We start from the raw sequence: 27537 nt of genomic DNA, 5'->3' as shown, positions 1-27537 counted from the left end.
TCATGTCCGTAAGCTGAATTTTCATAATAGAGTAAATGTAACATCTGTAATGCCTGGAAAATGTATTTTAATGTGAATGTGTTGTTAGCTTCATTATCTCTCAGTTTGTTATTTTCTCCAAACAGCTATGTATTGGTATATATATATATATATATATATATATATATATATATATAAAATTCTAACAAAACCTGCCTCATTCTTTATTTTCCTTCACTCTTGTCCTCTGAATAGTCAAGCATGGGCTCCAAGTCTGCGTTCTGTTTTCCAGACAACCATCTAATAGTTAGGGGACATTTCACACATTACTTGAGTGAATGGAGCTTTGACCATATCAGAAATGTGACGAGAGAAACCTCATAGCTGTGTTTTAGTTCCTCAGACTTTCCCTGGCGATCTTTGCGATCTCTTTGATGTGTAACAATAATGTATTTATGGGATCTCAGGGAAAAGCCCCTCTTTCATCCACAAGTTGAGACAGAGCTTTATTTGTGATCGCCAGCTATTCCATTACACTTCTGGGGGAAAAATGGCTTGGAATGTACTGTACATCTAAAAATCAGCAAATGTGCCCAATTACGTTCCCTTAGCTTTGATATTATCTCCTGCCCCCTCTCCCGTGCATCTCAGAAGTCCTGATGTTGGCCCCCGGCCAAGATCACCTTGTAAGCATGAGAGACTTCTCCACGTGAAAAATGTACAAAAATTGCGTCTGTATTAAGGAAAATATAATTTGCTTTTGCTGACATTCTTTTGTCTTTTAGACATACGCACTTGAGTTAAGCTCTGTGGTAGATTAATGGATGCGATTTAGGGGCCCCAGCTATGCGTAGCCTCAGAGGAGGGACTGATGCCATCATGGCTCCTGGCAGAGCTTGTTTTCCCTTAAAAGATATTATAACACTTACAAAATAATTACAGACCAATTTAACATTGTATATAATAGAGGGTATACTGGTATGTATTTTCATATGGGAAAAAGCAATTTACAGAAAGAGTTATCTCTGGAAGTTGCGCTATCTAAGTATATTCTCATCAGCATTATGGAACATTCTTTTAAAGAAACAAACCCCTAGCAATCCACATCTAATTTATATTCCAAAGGAAAGTCTCATATTATTTGTCTGGGATTTTGTGCTCGTTAAATAGTAAGGATAAAAATGTGTCTCTATGTACTTCTCCCTTTATCCAAATTAAGAATGGCTCAATGGTTACTAAATGAAAATGTAATTTCCAAGGTAGTTATTGTTTTTGTTGACTTTTTAGTTCAGAGTAACAGCCAGCGATTATATTCTGTTTCAAAAGAACTTCCATCTGCATCTCTGATAAATGGGACCGTAAACTGCCCTTGCTAAGGAGAATATTTCCATTATAACCCTAACCTGCTTCAGGAGGGACAAGATGTGTGGACTCCCTCTGTGATCACTAAGCTGATGGTTTAAAGCCATGCAGTACAAGTTTGGAAATATTCACAGGCTGTTTTCACAATTCCCAGAAATGTGTGAAGCAAAAACAGTGGAAAGGGAATCAAAAATCTTGGGTCTCAAGCCAGGCTGTGTCTTAATAAGCTGTGTTAATTCAAGCAGTTCTTCACCTCTTTATCCTGGTTCCCTCCTCTGTACAAAGTGCATGTGTGCTGGTGAATGGGTTGATCAAATAGTGGAGGGTAGAGAAGATAAGAAGGTATGTTTACAGGTTTAAAATTCTGTGAGAAAGACAGTAAGTAGATGAGTGGTCGCCTAGGACTGGGTGTGGGAGGATGGGGAGATGGGAATATTAGGTTTCTTTTCAGAGTGATCAAAATGGTCAAAAATTGGTTATAGCAATGGCTGCATATGGCTACACTAAAAACATTGAATTGAACACTTTAAAGGGTTGAATTGTATACAGTGTGAATAGCATCTCAATAAAACCATGATGCAATTTATATTGATTGTAAGTATTAAACAAAACTTCCACTGTTTTTCAAATATACTGTATAAACTGTAATCCTTACTTTCCAAATCTTTGTGGGGATTTTCTCACATAATCTCTATTATCTGAGGTCTACTTTATGTGAAAAGGTTATACTTTTCTGCGTACCTGTATTAAGTTTCAGACTCATCGGAGTGCATCTTCCCTAGCTTTCAGATGTTATTCATCATGTTTTGCTCTAAATAAGCCATAAAATTATAATCTATAAACTAAGTATAATTCTTTTCTCTGTTTTGCTTTCTTTTTTTTTTTTTTCCCCCCTCTGTCTGAAGACAAAGACAGGGGTTTGTTTGCTGCAGGATGGTAATCAGGAGCCTTTCAACGTGCGGCTGCACCTGGCCAAAGACATCCTGATGATCCAGGAGCAGGATGTGATATGTGTGTCCGGTGAGCCTTTCTATTCTGGTGTAAGTAGCTCTTCCTTCCCTTGAAGTTTTCTGGCGTTTTTTTTATTGTTGCTGTTAATAAAAATGTCTATTCACAGAAAATACTTACTATTCTTTCTCTTACTTTCAGAGCCAGTAATTTTTGTTTTCAGTATTAGTAAGCAGTGTCCTTGTATAAGGACGTGTACTTGGGTCCAGAGGCGTACATTGGGCCCATCTCCAGCTCGGTGTCTCAGTGACTCCGAGTTGTCATTATGTGACTAGAGTGACACTTGTATTTGTATTCCTGAGAGGGTGGGTTCTACACTTCAACACCGAGGACTGAATGGCAGGAGGCTTTAGGTCGTGGTTCCGGAACTCAGTGCTAAGGCGTCTCCCCAGGGGATTGTGCATGAATGATTCCGTGGGCCTCCTCCATAGAATCAAGCTAGGTGCTGTAGCAAGCTCTGTCTGTGCTCTCAACAGTTAACGGATGACCCTGATGCTAATCCAGTCTCTGAAGGAGCCATAAATTGTCTCAGAACCCATCGGTCCTCTCCCTGGTGCTGAAGTACAGCTCTGGAGGACATCCTTAGGTGTGTTAAATAACACAATTTTAACCGAGCAAATTTAAAGATCTCATTCGCTTTGTTCAATGATCCATGAATCGGGCCGCACCCCATCTGCCAAGCTGTTTGAAAGAAGAGGTTTTCAAAGGGAGAAAGGGGGCAGGAAAAGGAAATTTTCCCCAAAGGATGTCTTGTTTCAGTGGAGGTTGTCCTCCCAAGGGGAATAGATGGGGTCTGTGAGGGCAGGAGGTTTACTCACTAGCGCTGACCAGGGAATTCCAGGTTGACTGGCTAAAGGTGACAGTCCTGGGAGAGGCTGAAACTTCAGTTAGGTTAAGTATTAAGTTTCAGTCTGGTGACGTGGTCCTAGCACAAGTGATTCCATCTTGGGCCTATTCTCTCTTTTTTAACAATTTTCCCCTTTTGCTCAGACTCTTGGCTTCTCTGAGAGATGTGATCCAAATGTAAGGCGTGAGTGCCCCTCTCAGCTACTGCTCTGAAGCCCTCGTGGTTTTATCTGATCCTCTGTGTGGTATCGACAAGGGCATGCTGTTTTGTTTAATCCCTGGGACAGTCACCGCTTCGGGTTCGCAGTATCTAATTGGTCATTCTCACTGTTCCTTTTCTGGAGGTCTTGTATTAGGGAGGTCATTTACTTGGTGGTTAGTGGCTGAGAACTGGATTTAAAGCTCTTGGGAAAACGCAATTCACCCGGGAAACTACTATGATTGTTGTAAGCAAGATAATATCCCCAGTATTTGGAGCGCACTTTGGAGTTATGGCCAAGACCCAAACCAATTGAAGTCAAATAAGTCACAGAAAGACCCCACCGAAGGGGTCACCTTCTTAAGCCAAGTTGCTTGATCTTATGTACGTGAGCGTCAACTTCTCCAGAAGTGTTAATCCAGGTGTAGCAGGCGGTATTGGCCACGGCACAGACACCTCCTGGCTCAAGCTAAAAGCTAATCAAGGGCGTCCTCTTATCAAAAACAACTTTGGCCAGAGAGTCGAAGGATCTTTGCTGGGCAGCTGTTGTTTTAATAGTGGATTCTGCAATACTTTCAAGAGTTAATGAGAGGTTCCTGATCACAGCCTCATTTACGTTTACTCCTAACCAGGGAGGGACAGCCCTACCAAAGGAAGCAAACCCTGAATCTTGAATGCTTCCTGGTAATTCCCATCCGAACCTGTGGCTCAGGACTGGAAAGGTGCCAGCCGTGGAGGCAAGTAAAGTCTTAAGGGTGAATAGACCACGCAACAGTGTTTCTCTTGCCTTGTGTGTTTTCTTTGCCTAGGCGGAGCTTAGATGCAAATTTCCCCAAGTTTGGGATTATTAACCAGAGAGAGGGGTTAACAAACCAGGGAGGGGCTTCCCTGGTGGCGCAGTGGTTGGGAGTCCGCCTGCCGATGCAGGGGACGCGGGTTCGTGCCCCGGTCCGGGAGGATCCCACATGCCGCGGAGCGGCTGGGCCCGTGAGCCACGGCCGCTGAGCCTGCGCGTCCGGAGCCTGTGCTCCGCGACGGGAGAGGCCACAACGGTGAGAGGCCCGCGCACCGCAAAACAAACAAACAAACAAACAAACCAGGGCGTCTCTAGCATTCTGACAAGTACAGAAACCTGTCCTTGTCAAAAGTCCTTTCCTGGAATCTCCTTGAAGATGAAGTACTTTTGCACGAACACTTCTGAAAAAACATTAGAGTAAAACAATAACTGTAAATGACAAAGGATTCAAAACTGCTCGTTAGTAAAAATCTGATGAGAGTTCATTGTAATGGAATTGGCAAGGGAATGTGGTTATATTTTGTAACAGACAACATTTTAAGATAGTAAATAGAATTATGACTGATAACATTATACCAGGACATATTAGATTTCTAGGAATTTTATACAATTCAGGAACACTTATAACATATACCCATACAAGTACAGCATGAAGAAAGCTCAGTATTACTTTTTATTTGGCAGTATTTCCCATATAACCTGTCAAATAAGCCTAATTAGCCTAACGTCCCCCCTTTCATGAGGAGAGAGAACAAATCTTTTGAGATGTTTCAGGGGCCCTCTGGAACATCCCAAAGTTATGTCCAGGTCAAAAAGACATTATTTAGAATCTTAATTTTGGGAAGTTTGTCAAAATTATCAAATGGTTTGGACACGTGACTAAATAGAATCACAGATAAGTATGAAACAATATTTAATGATACATTTAATTAAGTGACAAAAGATTTCAAAGGCATGTATAGAAGGTTACATTGTTCTGAGCAAAACAACTCTTTTAATATTGAGAAGACTTGGTTTACTTAAGTAATCAAAGACCAGATGATAAAGATAACATGAAACACAGGAAATCATTTTGATAAAATACAGAAGTTTTGCTTTCTAAGTGGATTTCTTAAATGGTAAAGAAAAATCTTTCAGAATATCTTATCAAGAACATATCAATTGTCCAAGGAAAATTTGTCATTTTAGCATATAAAAGAAAGCTAAGTTTTAGTGTTACCTAAGTACACTATTGGTATTAAAGCTTAATTTAAAAACATTTATAGATGCAGGGGACGCGGGCTCGTGCCCCGGTCCGGGAAGATCCCGCATGCCGCGGAGCGGCTGGGCCCGTGAGCCGTGGCCGCTGAGCCTGCGCGTCCGGAGCCTGTGCTCCGCAACGGGAGAGGCCACAGCAGTGAGAGGCCCGCGTACCGCAAAAAAAAAATTAAAAAATAAAAACATTTATAAAGATAACAATTCAATTTTTAGCTAACTTGACCATAAAAAATACTCTCCCTCTCTCTCTGTCTCTCTCTCTCTGTTTTCAAATTTCTATGTCCATTGTTTGTCCTTTTCCTCTTTTGCAGTTTGAAACAACCAGCTTTATTTTAGGAGAAAATTACTTTCTTTTTCCCTAACAAAAATGAATCTCCATATCCATACCTTATTTTACCTCAAAACACATCTATTTTCCTTGCATCCAGAGTTGTTTCTCTTATAATTTCTAGTAGTTTTAACTCCATATATTAGAAATTTTAACCCTAAAAAGCTTTAATTTTTAGTGAAAATAAATAAGTAAACATTTGTGAACTGTCTTTTACATTAGCATTCTGTGGCTTGTAAATATTTTTTATAAATCTGTAACTATTTTTTATAATTTCTAGAAATGCGTGTTTTCTCATAGTAAGTTTCTCAGCATGACACGGGACTTGTTTATTAATAAACCCAAATATCTTTAGTTTTCCTGTAAAAGGAAGTGGAAGTAGATAAACCTGTCTTCAATAATTAGTGTTTCAGTATTTTATCTTGTTTGGAAATGATCTGGATATTCAAAGAATTTAACTTAACTCATCATTTAACTTAGCAAAACTTTAAGGTTTCAGGTTATCAGAAACACTTAGGGAAATTAAAAAGTTTCCCTAAAAAGTTTTTATCCTGCGTATATCTATTTAAATTATTCTTACAAGGACTACCCAGAAACACTTCATTAGACATTGGACAACGTCAGTCATTATTCTGAGTTATTTTTCTGGCTGACAATTTTTGTAATAGAGATAACATTAATTAATTTGGTTAGTAAATTCAGGTAGAATAAAAGTTTTATTTAATGCTGATAACTCTAAAGACATGCCTATTTCAATTAAACCAACAACCTTAAACTAGCTTTTATATTTTCCCATATCACATGAATCTGAAATTCATTTGGGTTAGTTTCTGTTATATTTCTGAGAATTTCATTTATATAAGAACTTTGTTTTATTTAAGCCAATTAAATGGAGCCTTTTTACTAATTATTTTTTGCAGTACCATCAGTGGTAGGAAAATGTCACATAAGATACATATACATATACCCACATAAACATATAGACAGACATAAACTGAGACCTCATAGATCCTGTTTTACTAGTTACAAAAGAAGTTGGATCTAAGTAGCTTTTCTGGAAGATGGAATAAGTAAAGGCTACCTGCACAGATGTCTAAAACTAAGATTCAAATGACCTTTCCCTCTTTTGATTTTTCTTTGGATAAACATTACCTCTCTGAAGTTTGTACTTTAACATTTACATCTTAGAGGCACAGAGAAAGAATGCAAGTTACAAGCCTTTTAAGATAAATAGGGAAAGTTTGGGAATTGGTAAAAAGGAATAGGTAAATTTTGAATTGCCTCTTTAGCGGCAGTTTTAGATTTGCAAAGATTTGTAAGGTGAGGACAGTTGCCTTTAATTCCTCAAGGAATTTGGTTGCAACTTAAATGACATCATAGGTTGATCCACCCATAAATCCTTTACAAAGCTTTAGAAGGTTTTCTTTTTAAATTTTAATTTCTGTTTTTCATAGTTGTTTCAGGAAATAATGTAGCAGTCTCCCAGAAAGCCCTCAGAGTCCTGTCAGCTTTGGGAGGGGCCCAAATGGGGGTCCCCCTTTGAGGGTAGATACGCTGTTTGTAAGGCCACTGACTTGGCTTTGTTTATGGTCGACTCTTCTCTTCAGAGGGAAAAGGCAATTGAGACAGCTTAGTAGAGCAAGTACTGCACTCCAGCAAAGGAGGAGAGAGGGTTCACCAGGGTTAGGTCAGCCTCATAAGCTTTCTCTTTTTTTGGGGGGGGGGGTACCTCTTATATCCTTAAAATTTTATTACTGTTTTGCAATGAATTTGTTTTAAATGAAGCTACATGTATACCTCATTTTGCTGCACTTTGCTTTATTGCATTTCACAGGTATTGAATTTTTACACATTGAAGTTTTATGGCAACGCTGTGTCGAGCAAGTCTCTTAGTACCTTTTTTTAACAGCATTTGCTCACTTTGTGTCTCTGTGTCACATTTTGGTAGTACTTGCAATATTTCAAATGTTTTCGCTATTACTGTACTTTATGGGAATCAGTGATCAGTGATTCTGGATGTTACCGTTGTCATCGTTTTGTGGCACCATGAGTTGTGCCCCTGCAAGACGGTGAGTTTAATTGGTAAATGTTGTGTGTTCTGACTGCTCCACTGGCAAGCCGTTCCCCCATCTCTCTCCCTCTCCTCCAGACTTCCTGTTCCTAACGCAACAATATTTGAAGTAGGCCAAATAATAACCCTGCGGTTGTCTCTAAGTGTTTGGATTTTAAGGTTCCCATCTTCACTATTTATTTATTTGTTGGTTGGTTTATTTTACCTTTTTTAAGCTAAGCCTTCAGTTCTCTTGGAGCCAAAACAATACTTGAAAGGGATGTGCTGCTGGGCTGGAGACTGTGTGATGGTTTACCGTGTACTTCGTCACACAGACATTTTCTTGAGGTTGGCGGGTGACTAGCCTCAGTCTAGCCTGTTCTGACCCATTATCCTAGCAGACACAGGAGGGTCGGTGGCAAGCGTTCTCGCAGCTCTTAAACTCTTGACTCGTACACGCCAATTGGGGGGCTTTTTTTTGGCTTCCAAGATCCCCATTAGCAAAATAGCCTTCATCTACACAAAACAAGACAAACAAGCCCATGCACCTTAACACACCACCAGCAATTCCCAGCAGTGAACCATCAGAGCCCAGTAAGTGGGGACTGGGGAGGGGACCTGGAGAATGGGGTTCCAGACAACTGGGAAATGCAGGCTGAACCCAGGGCCGGGGACTGGGCTTCTGGATGGAGCCCTCTGCCTGCTCAAGCTGACCCGCTGAGCCCTGGACGGAAAAGCGGATCAGACACCGTGTTCGGGACCGAGAGCTCTCAGAAACGGTGATGAAGACGGAGAGCTCAAAGGCTTCTCCGGAACCACATCTGTGTTTCTCATCGTCCCCAAAGCCTTCCAAAGTCTCCTCTGGTCCTTCCTGCCGCGGGCACCAAGTCTGATAAATAACGAAAATCAACAGAGTATATTTAAAGAGCTAATTGGCTTTATTCAAAATTTCATGAATTGGGTGGCACCCCATCTGGCAAATAGAAAGGCGCTCCACTGAGCTGCAGAAGGGGAAGGTTCTTAAAGGCGGAATGGGGGAAGAAAAAGGAAATGATTAACAAGGAATGCTTTGCTTCAGGGAAGGTCACCCTCCTAAGGGGAGTGGTAGGGGCCTGTGGGGGAGGGTCACTCTCTAGCACTGAGCAGCGGATTCCAGGTTGAGTGGTTAATCCGTGCGATAGATAGTCCTGGGAGAGACTGAAACTGCACTTAGGTTACGTGTTAAAGTGTCTGGTGATGTGGGCTTAGCACAAGGGACTCCACTGGGGCCTGTTGTCCCCTTTTCAATAGGTGATGTTAAATTGAATTTGACAGAACAATTTTATCATAAAACAGGAAGTTTTAAAGTTTATCATTGTGCAATAACATTGAAGACATCATCTTAACAGTGTTGTCATGTATGACTTCAGAAGAAAACTGCAGCAAGTGTCATACAGGCAGCTCCCTGGATTCCCTAGATAGCTGTAGTGGCTTAGCAGGTAGATTTAATTTGTAGCTTATTAACAGACTTATTTCGGAGTGTTTTGTTGGGGTGAATAATGCTGAACTTGAGCTTCCAGCACACTTCACACTAACATCCGTGGAGTCACACCGGGTCCTAAATCCACAGGCTCCCGCTAACTAAAGAAAATGGACATTCTGCAGACTGTTAACTATTCTTTTGTCACAGACCATTTAAATTATCCTGAATCATGGTTCTGGCTGTCAAGGCTGATTAAATTGTTCCCACGGGGTTGCCCTTTCTTTCTTTTAGTTAATAAAAGAGTAGTGGTCAATTTCTTTCTTCCTTCCTTCCTTTCTTTCTCTTCCTTTCTTTCCTTCCCTTCCTTCCTTCCTTCTTTCCTTCCCTCCTTCCTTCCTTCCTTCTTTCTCCTTTTTTTTTTTTGGAAAAGATATATTACATATATATATACACTTATGTTACATATATCAGAATGATACAGAGCAATTGTCCATCAGATAGAAATGTGAAAGCTTCAGTTACTATAAGAGGAAGAAATCACCTTCCCTTATGCTCAGAAATTGAAATGTTCGGTCCCTGTCAGTCTCCTGAGTGACCAGCCCCCTAAGTCAGAAGAAGCTGTGTCTGTCCCTGGGATATTATCTCTTTCAGTGCTGCCCTGAAGGAACATCACATTTAGCCAAGGCTGGTTTTAAATGTTGGCAAAATATTTTTAGAAGGCCAATGAGACTAAAATCAATATGAGATGGCCGCATATTTCATCAGAGAGACACCAGTTTCAAAGGTGTTGCCAGTAAAAGATAAGAAAATCTTGGAAATTAAAGTCTAAATATGGCAGAGCTGCCAGATATATAGCGTCAATATAATCAGTAGAGTTCTAATGAGCGTCGTTAGGATTTAGAATCAGCAACGTTAGGCAACTTCCTTTAGCTTTCCTTGTGAGAGAAAACATGCAGTTAGTAATCCCACACGTGAAACCATAATTTCCTGAAGGCAATGTTAAGAGAAGCTAATATCTGCCTTTCGCGATAAGAGTCAGCGTTCACTCCACACGTGATGGGATGGAATGGGATGGGATGGGATGCAGAGAAGTCGGGGGTGAGGTTCATTATCTGTGGAAAATTTGATCAGGAGAGAGATTGCAGCTACAGTAGGCTGTGTGCTCACTGGGGTGGATTCTCACCAGGTCAGCTAAGATGGGTGGTATGTGTATCCTCAGATTTTTTTTCTCTTTTTTCCCATCAAAGAGCCATTTAATACAGAAATCAGAATCTGTGAACGCACACGCACACACGCACAACATACACATTCTATATATTTTTCAAATTTGAAAAAGAAATCTCAATGCCAACAAGTACCTATTAGAACATGCAATAAAATTTGATCTATTCTAAGTAAATATATTTGATTTTTCCCCAATCAGTTTTAGAGGTAAAAGGGGTCATTAGTAAGTAAAATTAAAACAGAAGCTATCGGCTTAATCCTGATCTTTTTTACATTTGATTTTATATTTACGAATGAAGCAATGAAGGGTATTTTATGTGTCTGCTTCTCCTTTTAACCTGTTCTATTTTGGAGACAGCCATTCCAAAAATGCCGCTAATAAGATTAGGAAAGGAGAGGGTATGCATACTTCTAAAAATTAAAAAAAATAATAGTTATAGGTAGGTCACTGTGGCCTAGCTCGCTGTGATTTTATAAAAGAAGGATGAACGAAGGATGATCTTGAACCTAGGGTGCTTTCTCTGTTGTTGTCAGAGAAGTTGCTAGCTTCACAAGACAGTGCCGGCCGGAACCCTTCTCTCCTGTTCCTCGTGTGGTGGTTGTTTTTTCCAACAGTCAGCAGTCACCACTGGGGCCACTGATGTTCCTAAATTTCCCAGGGCTTAAGCTGCAGTAGATGAGGAGGTCCTGGAAGGAAGACTAGTTCCAGTAAAGATGTTGTCTCCAGACCCCTGGTGTTGGCCACATGGGGATGGTCCCTCAGTGGCAGCAGTTGTGATAGGTCACCTGCAACAGCAGTGGTGCCCTGGCAACAACGAGGTCATGATGCTGGCAGCTCCTGGGATGGTGACACACAGACAAGATGCAGTAGACAGTCTGGTGTTATTAGTTGAAGAATCTTCCAAATGAAGAAGAAAATGAATGATGATATTTACCCCAAGAACAATAATGGTAAAGAAATGGGAGAAGTACCCTCTATAAACTGAGCTAATTTTTCTCACGAGATCGTCGTTAGGTATACAATGTATATAAAGGATATTAAGGACATTATGCTTAACATGCTTTGTAAAATGCAGATTTTTAAAGGCGTTTATCTATCCTGCACCGTAAGTTTTATTTTACCCTCAAAACAACTTTAACAAAAGATTTGCTTCTCATGTATAAAGCAAATTTATTGACAAGTCTTAAATCTTTCATTTTTAGAACAAAAACATCATTTCTTTATTATATTACTTTTGAAGTTTATTGCCACTGAGTCTTTGTAAGAAACATCCAGTTGTGTGCCTGAATATATTATAATGATTACATGCACAATTACTGAAATAAAAGTATGTAAGAATAATAACAAACTCTTCTTTTGAAATAGTGAATGAAATACTTGGATAGACAGAATAACAAGTGATCACCATCATACACACTGAGTTAGTCTTCTAATTTTTAAATCCTATTATGGTTGTCATACATTGGACATACACATAATAGTTTCTGCCACCTTAATAACCATGGCTTCTCAATCCAGATTGCTAATTTATTTGGTTTGAGATGTAGTTTCTCTGCCAACTTGGATCAGCCTACAGTCACCAATCTGGGTGTGTCCCTTATTAATAGTATATTTTTAAATCCCTGTTATTTTATGTTTAGCATTTTCAAATAACTCATGCAATAAAATCATTTTTCCTTTATTAATCTTAATACTTACAACCTATATGCACAGAGGTGGTCTTCTGGATTGTTGCTCACTATTTGGTAATCTCTCTACTACCGAATTATCCAAGAAAGGAATGCCTTCTCGTAGGAAAGGTGATGTGCGTTGTCACAGGTGCACCAGGTGAGGATTAAGGACTGATGTACATGAGACCAGCCCCGCCTGCCAAGTGACTGTGCACCCACATCAACAGACAGAGCACGGGTGCTGGCATCAGACCAGCTCTAGGCCAGATTGTTCCACTTACATATTTATAGAAATGCATTTCTATAACATATAATTTGAACTCACAGAACAAGAAGGATATGGTCACCCATGTGCCCGTCACCAGTTTAAGAAGGAAAATGTTACCCTTCACTCTGAAGCCTCCCCTGCCCTCACTCATGCCCTTTCTTCTTTCCATTAAAAAAAAAACAAAAAAAGTTTGCATTTTGTGTTTCTACTCTTCTTAATTTTAAGTTTGTTTACTACATATAAATAATATAAATCTTTCCCTAAGCTCACTCTATCTATCATGTATCTATCTATCTCTCTATCTCACATTGTGTGTGTGTTTGCGTATATGTATATGTATAGAATATTATCTATCTATCAATCTGTCTGCCTATGTGCAATATATGTATGCAGATACCTGGTAGATAGATATTTAAAATGTTTTGTTTGGTGGTTTTTCTTTCTTTATCTTGTAAGAAGGTGGACATTTTGCTTTATTTTATTATACATTGTTCCCCCAACCGTTGAGGTCGAGTTTTGGAAAGTCTACTGTCTATCTACTTATGCTTTCTTTGTAGGGAGCCTGACCCTTCTTTCAGGAGCACTGGATATGTGGGGATCCCCACCTGTGGTGACCTGCGGTTGCACTGTGACGCAACCATGAAGATTTATTTTTTTGCTTTTATTTATTGACTTTGCACGGGAGTCAGGAATTCTTGAATATGAGGATTTATGCATTTCTTCATTCAGAACAATCATCAATCATTTAAGAAACTTTTGCTTACCTCCCCCTCTCTGCTCTTCCCTGGGCCCCGATCTGTAGGCGGGGCCGCTCTCTGCTCTTCCCTGGGCCCCGATCTGTAGGCGGGGCCGCTCTCTGCTCTTCCCTGGGCACCGATCTGTAGGAGGGCCCGGTCTCTGCTCTTCCCTGGGCCCTGATCTGTAGGAGGGCCCGCTCTCTGCTCTTCCCTGGGCCCTGATCTGTAGGCGCTACATCAGCCCTGAGTTCTCACTCTCTTCTCTTGCTCACGCTCTGCGCCAGGTGGTCTGACCTGGAGGCCAGACGGCAGCCCCCTCTGCTTTGCCTTTCAGTTCAGGATCTCTCTCTCTGGTTAGATTTAGTCTGTTGCTTAAACTATGTATTGAAATTCTGATTCTGGAAACTTTTTTTGCTTCTAGAAGTTCTAGTCTGTCCCATTTTATATTTGATGCATAATATTTGATATCACTATCGTACGTTTGCTATCTCCTCCTGTTCTATTCATCATTCTAAAAATCCTACTTACATGGTGCGTCTGGAATTCTAGGATCTGCAGTCTCTACAGAACCTAATCTGCCACTTGTTCCTTGTTTGTCTGTCGGCTGTTCTGCTGACTCACTCGCTGTGCTCTGCGAATTTTCACCCTGAGTTCATGTCCTTTGGTGCTCTGTGGGAATTTCTTGGGTTTGGCTCTACAATGTGTTGTAAAGACAGAATTTTCATTTTCATTTGCTTTTTCAAGGTGCCTGAGGATACTGGTGACCCAGGTATTCTTTAAACTAAAATCTCCACTGGGGATTCGAGACCACACAGGTAGACTGAATCTCATCTCAAACCCACACGTAGATCAATTCATGTTTACAAATTCTCAGGAGAATTAGCTTTTAAATCTTTCATCCGGAGCCAAATTCAAGATGGGCAACTAGTGGTAGAAATGTTCCTTCTTACACACACCACGAGCCACTGCTCCCCTCCCTGGTCCTTCCAGTCCTGGGCCCGTGGCGGATGCGATCAGGGTCACAGTTTGGGTGGAACCTTCTTACCTATCAGGAGACAAATAGTCTTCCTTTCTGACAACCGTGAAATTTTTTTCTTCTTATTGCCCTGGTTACACTTTGACATTATTTTTTGTTTGTGTGCCTTATTTTATTCATCATTTTGTTGTGTGATATCCTAGAGAAAGAATTCAGTATATCTGGCTCGAAGGAGTGTCAGAACCAAGGTTAGTTGTGTGTGTGTGTGTGTGTGTGTGTGTGTGTGTTATGGTGGAAAATCTATTGGCTCTAAAATCAGACAGACCTGGCTTGTCATCTCAGCCTGGCCATTTGCTAGCTTTGTGACCCTGTGTAAGTTAACTTCCTTCTCTGAATCTCGGTTCCTGTGAGTGAGAAGAAGAGAACATCTAATTTACAGAATTGGCTGTGACAGCGTTGAATGTGACGACCACATTACCGTAGAAGATTGTAGACGTGAAAAATAAAGCCTGGGTCCCTTCTTCCCACTTTCTGCTTGTATTTCTAACTTGTATTCCTCTCAGTGCTATAACCTCACGTGAGGTCATAATTGTTTCCTAAAATAACTGATGGACCACTGATCTGGATATTTGTCCCTTTCTCTGATTCACTTTGCCTCTAATGATTATCCTGGATGAGCAATTTAAACGGGATAAGTAATCTTTCTGTATAATATTAGAAAACAAAACTTCTCACCTCAAAAGAATCATTCTGTGAGTCAGTCCTTTTCAGATGCAAAGGAGTTTCATTATTATTGCTTCAAACCAAAGTGCTCTTAATATGATATTAGTGAAAAGGAGCCTAAGGATATTCTAAAGTTTATAGGTTTATGACGGTTATAGTGCTTCATATAAATGATTTTAATTAAATTTGTAATACTTCAGTGAAATTAAACGTAGATTGATAGACTAGAATTTGCATTATTCTGGAAATGGAGACTCATACAAACTAGGTGAAATGAAATAGATAATAATGTGAAAATAAGGCCTATATTATTTATGTAAATACTATCGTACATGTTTAACATAATAGATAGTGAAAGTTTTGGTCAAAACTGTCATTTTTGTCATTGGTACATTTATTATTTTTCTCCCTTGGAACTGACTTCATCAGTTGTTTTGGACCACAGGTAGAGAAATCTGCTGTTTAAAAATACGTTGTTTCCTCCACCCTGCCCTGGAGAAGTACTGGAGGAGGCCTCGTGGAAAGTCAGCATTTACTGCAGCACGTTGATGATGCGAGCACGGTGGAGGCCTCTCAGGGAGCGGTGACCAGGCAGCCCTGCACTTCCCACCCAGGCTCTTGTCAGCAGAGGCCTGGAGCAACTGGAACTTTCCCACCTAGACCAGCAGTGACAAGGAAATTCTCACCTCGAATAAGAAAAGACAATCAACAGATGCCAACCTTGAAATGTCACAGATGTTACAATTATCTAACAAGGATTGGGAAGTAGCTGTCATAAAATGATTTCATGTCTGTTACAAACAGGATTGAAACAAATGGGAAAATAGAAAGTCTCAGCAAAAAGCAACTGGAAATTGTAGAACTGAAAATTCAACTGAAATTAAAACTCAGTGGATGGGCTCAAGAGCAGCGTGGAGAGGACAGAGGAAGGAACCAATTAACTTGAGGACAGAACAATAAAAATTACCCTTTCTGAACTAAAGAGAAAAATTGGTCTGAAAAAAATAAGGGACCCATGAGACTATAATGAAAGCTCCAACGTTTATATCATCCGAGTCCCAGGAAAAGAGAAGGAGGTCAGAGCTCATACAGTGCTTGAAGAAATAATGCCTGAAAACTCCCCAAATTTTGCAACTGACATAAACCTAAAGAAGTGGGGCAGATCTCAGAAGGATAAACCCAAGAAACCTGTGTTAACACACATCGTAGTCAAATCCTGAAAACTAAAGACAAAGAAAAAACTTAAAAGCAGCCAGAAACAATAGTACTTTAGGAATAGGGGAAAAACCATTCAAATGATAGTAGAGTTTCCCCCAGAAACAATGGAAACTGGAAGAAGATGTATAATTGGCCAATAAGGAAATGAAGAAATGCTCAACATCATTAGCCATCAAGGAAATGTATATCAAGACCACAGTGAGGTACACTTTATATCCACTAGGATGTTTATAATCAAAAAGACAGATAAAAACAAGTGGTCCTGAAGATGTGGAGAAGCCGGGATCCTCAGACAATGCTGGTGAGAACGTAGAATGTCCAGCTTCACTGGAACCGCCTGGCAGTCCCAGTTTTCACTCCTTGGTATATATGCTCGGGAAAAATGAGCACGCATGTACACACAAAAATTTGTCCACAGATGTTCATAGCAGCATAATTCTTAATAGCCAAATCCTATAAACACCCTAAATGTGGAGGGAGGGATAAATAAAGTGTGGTCTACCCATACAGTGGAATGTTATCTGACAATTTAAGAAACGAAGTATTGATACATGCTACAACATGGATGAACCTTAAAAACATCGTAGTTAGAAGACAGACACAAAGGACTACATACTGTATAATTTCATTTATGTGAAATGTCCATAATAGGCAAATCCATAGAGATAGAACATAGATTAAATGCCTAAGGTTAGAATGGGAGGGGATCAGGAGTGAGGGCTTCTAGGTACATTTTGGAATATGGAATACAAATGTTCTAAAATTGATTGTGATGATGGATGCATAACTGTGAAACTACTAAAAGCATCTACATTGTACACTTTTAAGTGGCTGGTGTTAAGGTATATGAATTATAGCCCTGAAGAGCCATTTTTAAAGACAGACAATAACCTTTGTAGATTCTCTTATCTATGAGTATTTCTATATGTAACCACCTCTATCTATATTAAGCTGAACGTGGGTTCATACTGATACCTCCCCGCTGTCTTCCTTGCCCATGGACTGTTCTAGCCGTCGCCCTGCTTGTGTCTGTAAATTCCCACCCCACGGTGAGAAGCTGGTCCCCCCACCCCCAGGTGCTTGTTTATTTTCCGTATGCATGCATAGCAGTGTCAGGATTGTCACTACACCCTCGCGTGGGACAGCTTCATCAAGGAGGGTCTCAGCCCGTAGCCTGTGTCTCTCAGACGCCACTCGTCTCCAAAGTCGCTCGGGCAGCGTGTTTTCCCACCCCTCTCGGTAAGGGGCTGACGTACACCTGTAATGCAGTTAGATTACTTGTCACAGTTCGCTTTGGGCCCCCGAGCTTCCTAATGTGCATATGTGAAGGTGGACTGCTTTTTCTCTGAAGTTCTGTGGGGTTTGACAAATGCGCAGTGTCGTGTGTCCGTTACTGCTGTATCGTAAAGGATGGTCTCCTCGCCCTATAAATCCCCGTGGTTCATCCATTCAACCTCTGCCCTCTCTGCCCGAACTCCAGGCAACCACTAGTCATTTCACTGTCCTTTAGTTTTGCCTTTTCAGAACGTCTTACAGATAGGATCAGAGTATATATCCTTTTCAGACTGGCTTCTTTTGCTTAGTGATATCCATTTGAGTTTTCTCCATGTCTTTTTGGAGCTGGATAGCTCATTTCTATTTATTTGTTCGTTTGTTTATTTGTTGTTCTATGAATAAACAGCATCTCGCTCACTTCAGTTTTGGGCAGTTATGAATAAAGCTGCTATAAACATTTGCGTGCAGCTTTTGCGTAAACATAAATTTTAAAATTAGTTGAGTAAATACCTAGGAGTGCAATTCCTGCACTGTGTTAGCTTTGTAAGAGACCCCCGAACTCTCTTTTGAATTCCCACCAGCAAGGAATGAGAATTCTTAGTGATGCGAATCCTCCCCAGCATTTGATATTGTCAACATTTTGGGTTTTAGCCATTTTAAAAGGTGTGTAATATTATCTCATTTTTTAACCTGCAATCCACTAATAAATTTTGTTGAGTACCTTTTCAAGAGCTTTCTTGCTATCTGTATATTCTTTGATGAGGTGATTGCTCAAATATTTTGGCATTTTTAATATTAGGTTGGTTGTTTTCTTGCAGAGTGTTGAGTTCTTTGCATATTTTGGAAACAAGTCCCTATCAGATAGATATTTTGCAAATATTTTCTTCCAATCTGTGACTTTTTTTCATCCTCCTGACAGTATCTTCTGCAAAGCAGAAGTTTTCAATTTTAATATTTCCTAACATCAAATTTTTTTCTTTTATGGACCATGCTTTTGGTGTTCCTTTTAAAAGCTCATTGCCAAACCCAAAGTCATACAGGTTTTCTCCTAGAATTTTTATATAAGATTGTGATTATGTTTAGGTCTGTGATTCAGTCTGTGTTAACTTTTGTGAAAGGATAACATTCCTGTTTGGATTCCTTTCTTTCTTCTTTTCTTTCTTACTTTTTTGGGGGGGTGGTTATTGAAAGACTATCCTTCTCTCCATTGAATTGCCTTTGTTCCTTTGTCAAGATCAGATTGACTCTGTTTTTTTTCTTGGTTCTATTTTGGGGCTTGCTGTTCTGCTCCAGTGATCTATATGTTTACTCTTCAAAAATTTGCACCGGCTTGATTCCTGTAGCTTTATAGCAAGTCTTGAATCAGGGACCCCATGTCCTCTGGTTTGGCCCTCCTGCTTCAACTTCGTGTTGGCCGTTATGGGTTCTCTCCACATAAGTCTGACAGGCAGCCTCTTGATACCCACAAACAGCTTGCTGGGATTTTTATTGGGATTGTATTGGTTCCATAGATCAAGTTAGGAAGAATCGATATCTTGAAAATATTGTGTCTTCTAATCCATGAATATAAAATATCTCTCCTTGTTTATCTTGATCATCTTTGATTTCTTTCCTCAGAATTTTATAGTTTTCCACACAGAAAAACGTTACTTGTTAGATTTATACCAAAGTATTCCCTTTTTAATGGGCTATTGTAAATGGTACTGTGATTTTAATTTCAAGTTCCAATTTTCATCGCTGATCTACAGGAAAGCAGTTGACTTTTGTATATTAACTGTGTCTCCTGCGATCTTGCTGTAATTGCGTATTAGTTCCATGAGATTTTTGTCGGTTCTTTGGGATTTTCTACATAGACAAAGAACAAAGGCAGTTTCCTTTCTCCCTCTCTAGCCCGCAGGCCTTCCACCCCTAGCGCCGCTCTGCTGCGCTGTAACCGTAACTCCAGGCACGAGCTGCAGGTCAGTGGTGCGAGGCGGGGTCGCGCTTGCCCCACGCCCAGTCTCAGAGGAGGAGCGTTGTTTCTGACGATGCCTTCCCTTTCTGCTCCCTATTTTTCAGTATCTTTGCTTCTTTCATCTTATTTCTCCATCTTGCCTTGGGCCTGTGTGATGGAAAAGGTGGTGGGAACCAGAGACACTTTCACTGCAGTCAGATTTGGATCTTGGCCAAGTGACTGTAACTCATTTGCATTTTAGTTTTTTCACTCTTAATTGGGAAAATATTGTCCACGCAGGTGGGATGTTGTGATGATTACGTGTTTGAAATAAAAATGTTTGGGAAAAAAACTCTTTATTCATTTAGCAGATGATTATCTAACTTTGATTTAGGCCCGATGCTAAATTCTAAGGATACAACTGTGAACAAGACATAGGTTCAGAACTCAGAAAGCTAGAGGGAAGAAACAGTCAAGGTCACGGTGTATTTTAATAAACAATCACGAGTACTATGAGACCCGTAAGGGCACATAGTATTTATTTATTTATTTATTTATTTTTAATAGGTCTTTATCGGAGTATAATTGCTTTACAATGGTGTGCTAGTTTCTTCTTTATAACAAAGTGAATCAGCTATACGTATACATATATCCCCATCTCTCCTCCCTCTTGCATCTCCCTCCCACCCTCCCTATCCCACCCCTCTAGGTGGTCACAAAGCACCGAGCTGGTCTCCCTGTGCTATGCGGCTGCTTCCCAACAGCCAACTATTTTACCTTCAGTAGTGTATATATGTCGGTGCTACTCTCACTTCAACCCAGCTTCCTCCTCTCACCCCATGTCCTCAAGTCCATTCTCTATAACTACATCTTTATTCCTGCCCTGCAACTAGGTTCATCAGTACCGGTTTTTTTTTTAGACTCCATATGTATGTGTTAGCACACGGTATTTGTTTTTCTCTTTCTGACCTACTTCACTCTGTATGACAGACTCTCAGTCCATCCACCTCACTACAAATAACTCAATTTCATTTCAATTTATGGCTGAGTAATATTCCACTGTATATATAAGGGCACATAGTATTTAGATTTTTGGTAATTAGAAGCTACCGTTTTATTCTTATTCCTTTATGAGGTTTAGTTACTCTTCCTGAATTGTCAAAAAGAGCTCATGACTTTTACTCTCTCCTTTCCTATGCATCTTCTTTGTTCCCAGCACACAGAATCAGTACAGTTCTTCATTGCAATCTCTCTAGTTTCTGCCTTATTCTCACCACTCCCTCCTCTTTTTCACTGTGTGTCTCAAAAACGTCCATTCCTGGGATATATAAGAGCAATGTGTTCTGTTTGGTAACATGTGTATGTTGATTCCCATGTAGTTCAGACAGTAAACACAGAGAGTATGTCAAATAAAATATTCCAGAGGGCAGGGGTGATAATAATTATGTTTATATATAATGCAAGTTAAGCACTTCAACATGTTGTCCATAACATGAATGAATTAGGTGTGTAGCACAACTTCACACAGGCCGATACTACTCTTGGGCTCCATCCTTTCATTTAGTAACGAATAGCAAGAACAAATGAAGTCTTGTCGCATATATGAGTGTGTGGGAGCACGTCTCAATTGTGTGTTTTAAGAAATAAAATAACCAATTATACTTGGTTTCCCAAAGGATGGTGCCTTGTTGCTAGGCAACGTCTTTATGAAACTCACACTGTGTTAACTAAATACAGCTCCCGAGCAGCTTCCAGATACCCTCTGATTTATGAGGTGAGCAGCTGAAACAATTCATTAACATCCCTTTCTTTCCTCTGATTTTTGGGGCAGGAGGGAGACCCCAACGTGGGCAGGTGGGGAGGGGCTGGAGGGCACAGCTGACACGACATACAGAAGACCAGGAGGGTGTCAGCAGGTACCATCTGAACAGGGGCGTGCCTTTCCATGCCTCCTGCTACCTGCAGGCACCAATTTTAAATTTTGGCTTTAAAACACGAAGTAATTCGTCCTGCCCATCTCTCCCCGCTTCCTTACGAGTCAGCTAATGAAGCAGTAGCTTCTAGAGGTGCTGTCTGCCTTTGCAAGAGCGTGCGTGTGTACCCGTGTGTTTAAAAAACATTAAAATAAGTGCTGCTTCTGAGCTTTTCCGCAGGTTCTGCTGACTCTTTAGTCAAACTCTTCTCTGCATCAGCAATTTTGTATCCAATTTGGAACATGTGCTAAATATTCTCCACCAAAGATTGGAAGGCAGTCTTGTACAGAATGCATAAAGGCACTGCATAGACCTTTAATAACCTGCATGCTTGCCCTTCCTTCAGAGAAAAGCAGGGCTTCAGCACATACTCTGCTGCTCAGGAGAGTTTACTCACCAAACTGCCCTTGTGGCTAATGATTGCTATGGAAGATGTTCTAGAAACTTTAGGTGATACCATTTGCTATTAAAAATGCATTTGCTTCGACAGATTAAAATCTTTATTTTCAGACAGTTGATGTGGGTTTTCTGAGCTAACTGTACCCTTGGTTTTGATACTGTTTTAAGGAATCAAGTATTTATTCCTTACAGAAAAGGATGAAGGAAACAGCTGTGCCGTCTAAGAACTTTAGTTTAGTTTGATATGCAGTGGGAAAGCAGCTTGCCTGTCTGTTTGGTAAGACTGAAGACCACCATTTAATCAACTTATCCTCTGAGTCTCCCAGTGTTTGAGCTCCTCTGTGATACAGCTCTTGGAACATGATGTGGATAAATATTAATCAGATACCTAAATGTGCAGAGTAACTTTTCTTTCTTCAGAAAGAATTCTACATAAAGATATATAAGAAAGAATTTTATTAAATGTATTTTTCCATTGTACTTAAAGTGATAAAATTCGTTTAGAATGCATTTTTTAAACTACCACAGGTGGAATACCTCAGGTGACTATTAAGTAGGGGAGTGGATAATGTAGCCAAATAAACTGAGCCTTTGTGGAGACACAGGGACCAGGAGACAAATATCTATTCCAGGTACCAGGGGAGAAGGGTGGAGTCTAAACCTTTCTAGGTAGGGGAAGGTTCAAGAAGATGAGAAGGTTATAAATAAAAGCGCTCAGCCCTTCAGCATGCCAGGAGATATGCATTATGTAGAGATGATCACCATAAAACAGTAATATTGATGTTTTTATTGGAAGCTAAAGGATCTGTCCAAATGCGGCTCTTTGTGATTTTTAAGTTTCATATGCCAGTGGTTGAATGATTGGTTCCATTGTGAAAGGCAAAAGAGAACTGCTTTTGAAAACTGATAATTTTATTATAATTATCAGTTAACTGTGAAATGCATTCTTCTTTCAAACAAGCAATCACTGTGAACCCGGTTTATTTAGAGCTCCAACCCCAGACGTACACATGGACCATTTATGTGCTGAAACGTGGCAGTCTCCCGGCCCGGCACTCAAGTCTCTGTAGTAATGGAGATATGACCTTGGTTGGCAAAGATAATATTTACCATGGGATGCTGAATTATTTTTCAACAACAAGAATACATAATGTGAGAATGAGAAGAGGTTTTAAAGTTCAGATTCCAAACTGTGTCCAAAAAATCACTGAAAGAAGTTAACTTGAGAATTTAGCAGTTTAATAAACTGCAGTCCCTTTTATCTTGACAGATAAATTGTTAGCCTTCGATTTAAAAATTCCAAAATACTCCATTTATTGCAAGGTTTGGGGCCTTTATGCTGTCACAAAATGTCCTTTTTTTGAAGAGCAAGCACAAAACGCAGAGGAGGGAAATGGTGTGTAGGTATAGTAGCAGGCAACGCTAACCACTTTTAAAATCTGTCTTTCAGGAAAGAACGGTGACCATTAGAAGACAAACTGTAGGAGGATTTGGATTAAGCATAAAGGTAGCCCGTCTCTCCTGTCTATCCTTACAAAGTCTGTGCTGTAACGCCCGCGTTTCTGTGAACTTTAACTTTTTGCAGATTGATAAATAGACGAGAATGGCTCTAGCAAACTCCTCAATATTTGGACTGATATGAAATTAAGCAGGCTCTCAAAATCTTGGCCACCTTTTGATTAAGAGGTTTTAGAAAAGTATTTGGGAAATTTACCTTACCTGGAATTGAATATAACTCATTAATTTTCTTTATCTGGTTTCATCTAAAATATCAAATATGGTCTTGCGGTGTGCATATCTTTTAACCAGCCAGAGCGGGAAATACTGGTCTGTCAATGAAAGGAGCCGAACACGTTTTAGGTTCATATAAGGTCTGATAGTAAGTTAAGTATTAGTTCTGTTCTAGTCATCTTTTTCTTTTGTACAGTTTTCTTTTTTTGTTTAAGAAATCAGTAAAATCTCATGTTCCAATGCCAAGTATATAGGATAGATTTAAAGTTTTAGCACCTCAATTCTTTTAAAAAGGGACCATATCTGTTCTTTTCTAGTTATTATTACATTTCAAAGGGCTTTTCTTTCTGTATATCACTGACTATTAAAGGTGTACCACACTTGCAATGTATCATCCATGAAACAAAATATAAATTTTAAAAAAGGGCAGAAAGTTATATAAATATTGAAAAAATTAACTCAATGATTTTAAATGCCCTTTAGAAACCTATATCTCTGCAGAGATCAATGAAATTTAACTTTATCTTGGTTGTTGGGTTAGGCATTTTGCCTGTGTAGGGTGAAAATCATACATGTCAGGTGTACATTTCATGACATTTTAACACAGCTTGAGGTACATACGCTTGGAAAGTGGAACTCTAAATTTGGTGACTATCATCTCTAGTTGACGTTATGAAAATGGTTCAGAAAACTGACCAGTATGGACGAGCATGGCCTTCGTCAAGTGATGAGAGCATTACTATAGAAAATGTTAGTTTTAAGGTTTGCTTTTTTTTTTTTTTTTTTTGGTCCTGCATCGGCAGGCAGACTCTCAACCACTGCGCCACCAGGGAAGCCCTAAGGTTCATTTTTTTACTTTCACTCTATCTGTCATCAACTAAGGCCAAGGAGATATGTAGGACAAATTTTCGGATGTGGAAATGATGTTGTGGGAATAAACCAAGAAACAAGTTTTCTTGTTTTTGTTTTTATCCATATTTATTGAGATTGTCATGAAGGATTTAAAGGTACCACTGAAGATAGTAAATGTTCATGAAGAGAGAACAGGAGCTGAGTGTGAATAAAGTCCATTCACGAGAGCTGCTTTCATTTGACATAAGCCCCGTCTCTATCTCTGGAAGTGGAGCTGTATGAATTTTGTGCAGGATGGAAATGTTCTTTTCTTTCTGTTCTATTTCCATTTAGAGTGAAACTCAATAATACAATGTTACTTATTTTTACTGAAATACCACATTTTAACCTAGACAGTTTTTAAACATTAAGAATTTTGCCAAATAAATCATTTCTGTTTAATATTTACATTATTTCAACCCACACAAAACCCTCATACATGTAATAAATAGTTATTTTTTAAATCAAATAAGTGTATATTTTCCATTCAAAATACTGGCCACAGAAGTAATATTTGAATTGTGATGGGTGCCATATATTAAGAGGTTTGACAAAAAACGAAATTATTTTATAATTCTTATGACACACAAACCAACCAGAAATAAAAACAATATTTTTATTTAGAATATTATCCATTCAGCCTGAAGACTTTCCTTTTAGGGTTTTCCATTTTAGGTTTCTCACTACTTACCTCTGACTTTTGCTTTTCTATTTTTAAACTATCTTTCATTCCGTTAACGTATTTCAACATGTGATTATTTATCATTCATTTATTTATTTTAAATAGCAATATTTTATTCAAATCCTTTTTCCCTTTACCCTGTCATATGTAAATTGGATGAACTGTGTTTATCCATTTGCACTATTTTCTTTAGATCTGAGAATTAAAATATACATAAGCAACAGTGTAAGAAAGTATTCTAGCCTAAATGCAAAATTCATATTTTGATGCTGACCATTTATTTATCTAGCGATTTAGCACATCTAGTGACTGGCCCTGGGGTGCAGTGAGGTGGGATCTAGAGACATGGCATGCACACATGTCCACCTGGTCCCACCTGTGTCTCTAAGTCACAGTGCGTCCCCAGCCCCGTCCAGGACCAGCCCCGTCCAGGACCAGCCCCGTCCAGGACCTCAGAATTTTGATGCTGACCATTTATTTATCTAGCGATTTAGCACATCTAGTGACTGGCCCTGGGGTGCAGTGAGGTGGGATCTAGAGACATGGCATGCACACATGTCCACCTGGTCCCGCCTGTGTCTCTAAGTCACAGTGCGTCCCCAGCCCCGTCCAGGACCAGCCCCGTCCAGGACCTCAGAAAAGAACAGGGAGGAGCTCCGGCCCTCCCTGCTGACCTGACTCTTGGCCACGAGCGGCCTCTGGGGTTTGTGCGGGGTGCTCACTCCTCTCTCAGTCTTCCAGGAATCCTTCCCTTTTACACCGTTTTTAGTCTCGTGCTGCTTTTTAGAGCCATTCCCATATCTGCCGTAACTTTGGATCTTTTCTGACAATTGTCTGGCATGCTTCGTGGCTGTTACCGTTACTCAGTCTTCCTTGATTCAAACATCCCTCAGAAAGCACAAACTTGGGTGTTTTTCCCCTTGTATTAGTTTTTGTTTTTGTTTGCATCTCATTAAAATGCCAAGCTCTTCTAATTACATTTTTAGATTTCAAAAAAAACATTCTCCAAAAACTAGACACCCTTTTACACCGTTTTTAGTCTCGTGCTGCTTTTTAGAGCCATTCCCATATCTGCCGTAACTTTGGATCTTTTCTGACAATTGTCTGGCATGCTTCGTGGCTGTTACCGTTACTCAGTCTTCCTTGATTCAAACATCCCTCAGAAAGCACAAACTTGGGTGTTTTTCCCCTTGTATTAGTTTTTGTTTTTGTTTGCATCTCATTAAAATGCCAAGCCCTTCTAATTACATTTTTAGATTTCAAAAAAAACATTCTCCAAAAGCTAGACAAAAGAATCACTAAACTTTCCACTTATGATCACCTATTTTTCTGTGTCCTCAGACTGAAGCTGCTCCTAGAAACTCTCAGGCTTCTGCATCCACCTGGTATATATCCTCAACTTCCCTGCAGGAATGCCCTCTTCACCTTGATCTGCACGTGGCCTCTGGTTCTGCTCTAGGTGCACCAGTCTTCCTCTTGCATTTTCTGGTCCGCCTGTCTGAACCATCCAGATACTTACCATTTCTAAATATAAATTAATGGTCTCCACACTACACCCCCAGTAATCACCAAAGTTTCTCATCAAGGGCTCTGATAGTCTTGCATTTTTGCCCCATTCTTCTTGTAAGAATTACCATATAATCACCTTAAAGTAAGCTGCCATCTTGACTCTGTGAGAGTTTAATTTTTCTTGTGTATCTCTTAAAATGCAATACCATCCATTTGCATATTATTAAATCATACCTCCGGTCATTGTCATTAAAAGAATTACCTTTTAGAGAAAGAGTGTTTTGAATATTATTCCTAGAAAAATGTTTTCTGGAGTATTTTTCAAAAGACTCAGCTTTTCTTACCTAAACAATGTTATCCATGTCCATCAGGGAAATGCTTGTGATCAAAGGTGATTTCTATCTGGAATCTTTAACTTTGCAGCAATCAAAGTGAAATTATAAGTATTTTTACCATTAAAATATTATCATTTATGAACAATAATTGCTAATATTTATTAACTGCTCCTGAAGTGCCAGATTCTGAGCTAAATGCTTTATGTTGTTTCCTTTGGTCTTCAGTATTCAGAAAGTGGATAACTGTTGTTAGAATACAATGAGATTAAGTATTAAGAGGTTAAGTAATTTACCTGTTGGTTATAACTGGCAGAGCTGAGCCTCAACCCCCATCAAAGATGACGACATAGTCCTTATTCCCAATAAATATGCTCTATAGCTGTAAAACCTGCACTAAAATTATCTCTACACGCTCTATTTGGAAACACAAATAATGTTTCCTCTCTAAGTTATTCACATTCTGGTTTATTTAAAACTGAAATAAATGGATTGAAATGTCCAGCATCAAACAATTTCTTAATATCAAGGGTTGGGTATTAATTATATCATATTTACCAAATAAACATATACATCTTCATAGTAGTTGTCATAAATATCTGTATTTTCATTTATTAGTGATTTCAGGGCAAAAGTCTTTAAAGATCAAGGGTTGCTACAAGCACAGGCACAGCTGCATTCACTTCCTCATTCTGCCCTGTTCTCGTT

At 39.6% G+C, this 27537-nt stretch overlaps 1 protein-coding gene across 2 annotated transcripts in view; it reads left to right on the top strand.

The window, feature by feature from the left end:
* The window catches only part of SNTG1 (syntrophin gamma 1), a 191938-nt gene that overhangs the window by 5476 nt on the left and 158925 nt on the right, over positions 1 to 27537 (top strand). For both annotated transcript variants that reach the window (XM_024127073.2, XM_024127072.2), the window contains exons 2-3: positions 2247 to 2381; positions 23135 to 23191. In XM_024127073.2, the coding sequence (XP_023982841.1) occupies positions 2247 to 2381; positions 23135 to 23191 (192 nt within the window). The remainder of the gene's footprint in view (positions 1 to 2246; positions 2382 to 23134; positions 23192 to 27537) is intronic.

The sequence above is a fragment of the Physeter macrocephalus genome, chromosome 15, assembly GCF_002837175.3.
Source record: "Physeter macrocephalus isolate SW-GA chromosome 15, ASM283717v5, whole genome shotgun sequence".
Taxonomy (NCBI): Eukaryota; Metazoa; Chordata; class Mammalia; order Artiodactyla; family Physeteridae; genus Physeter; species Physeter macrocephalus.
The sequence above is the reverse complement of the archived record's forward strand: the minus strand, read 5'-3'. Positions and strand labels throughout refer to the sequence as shown.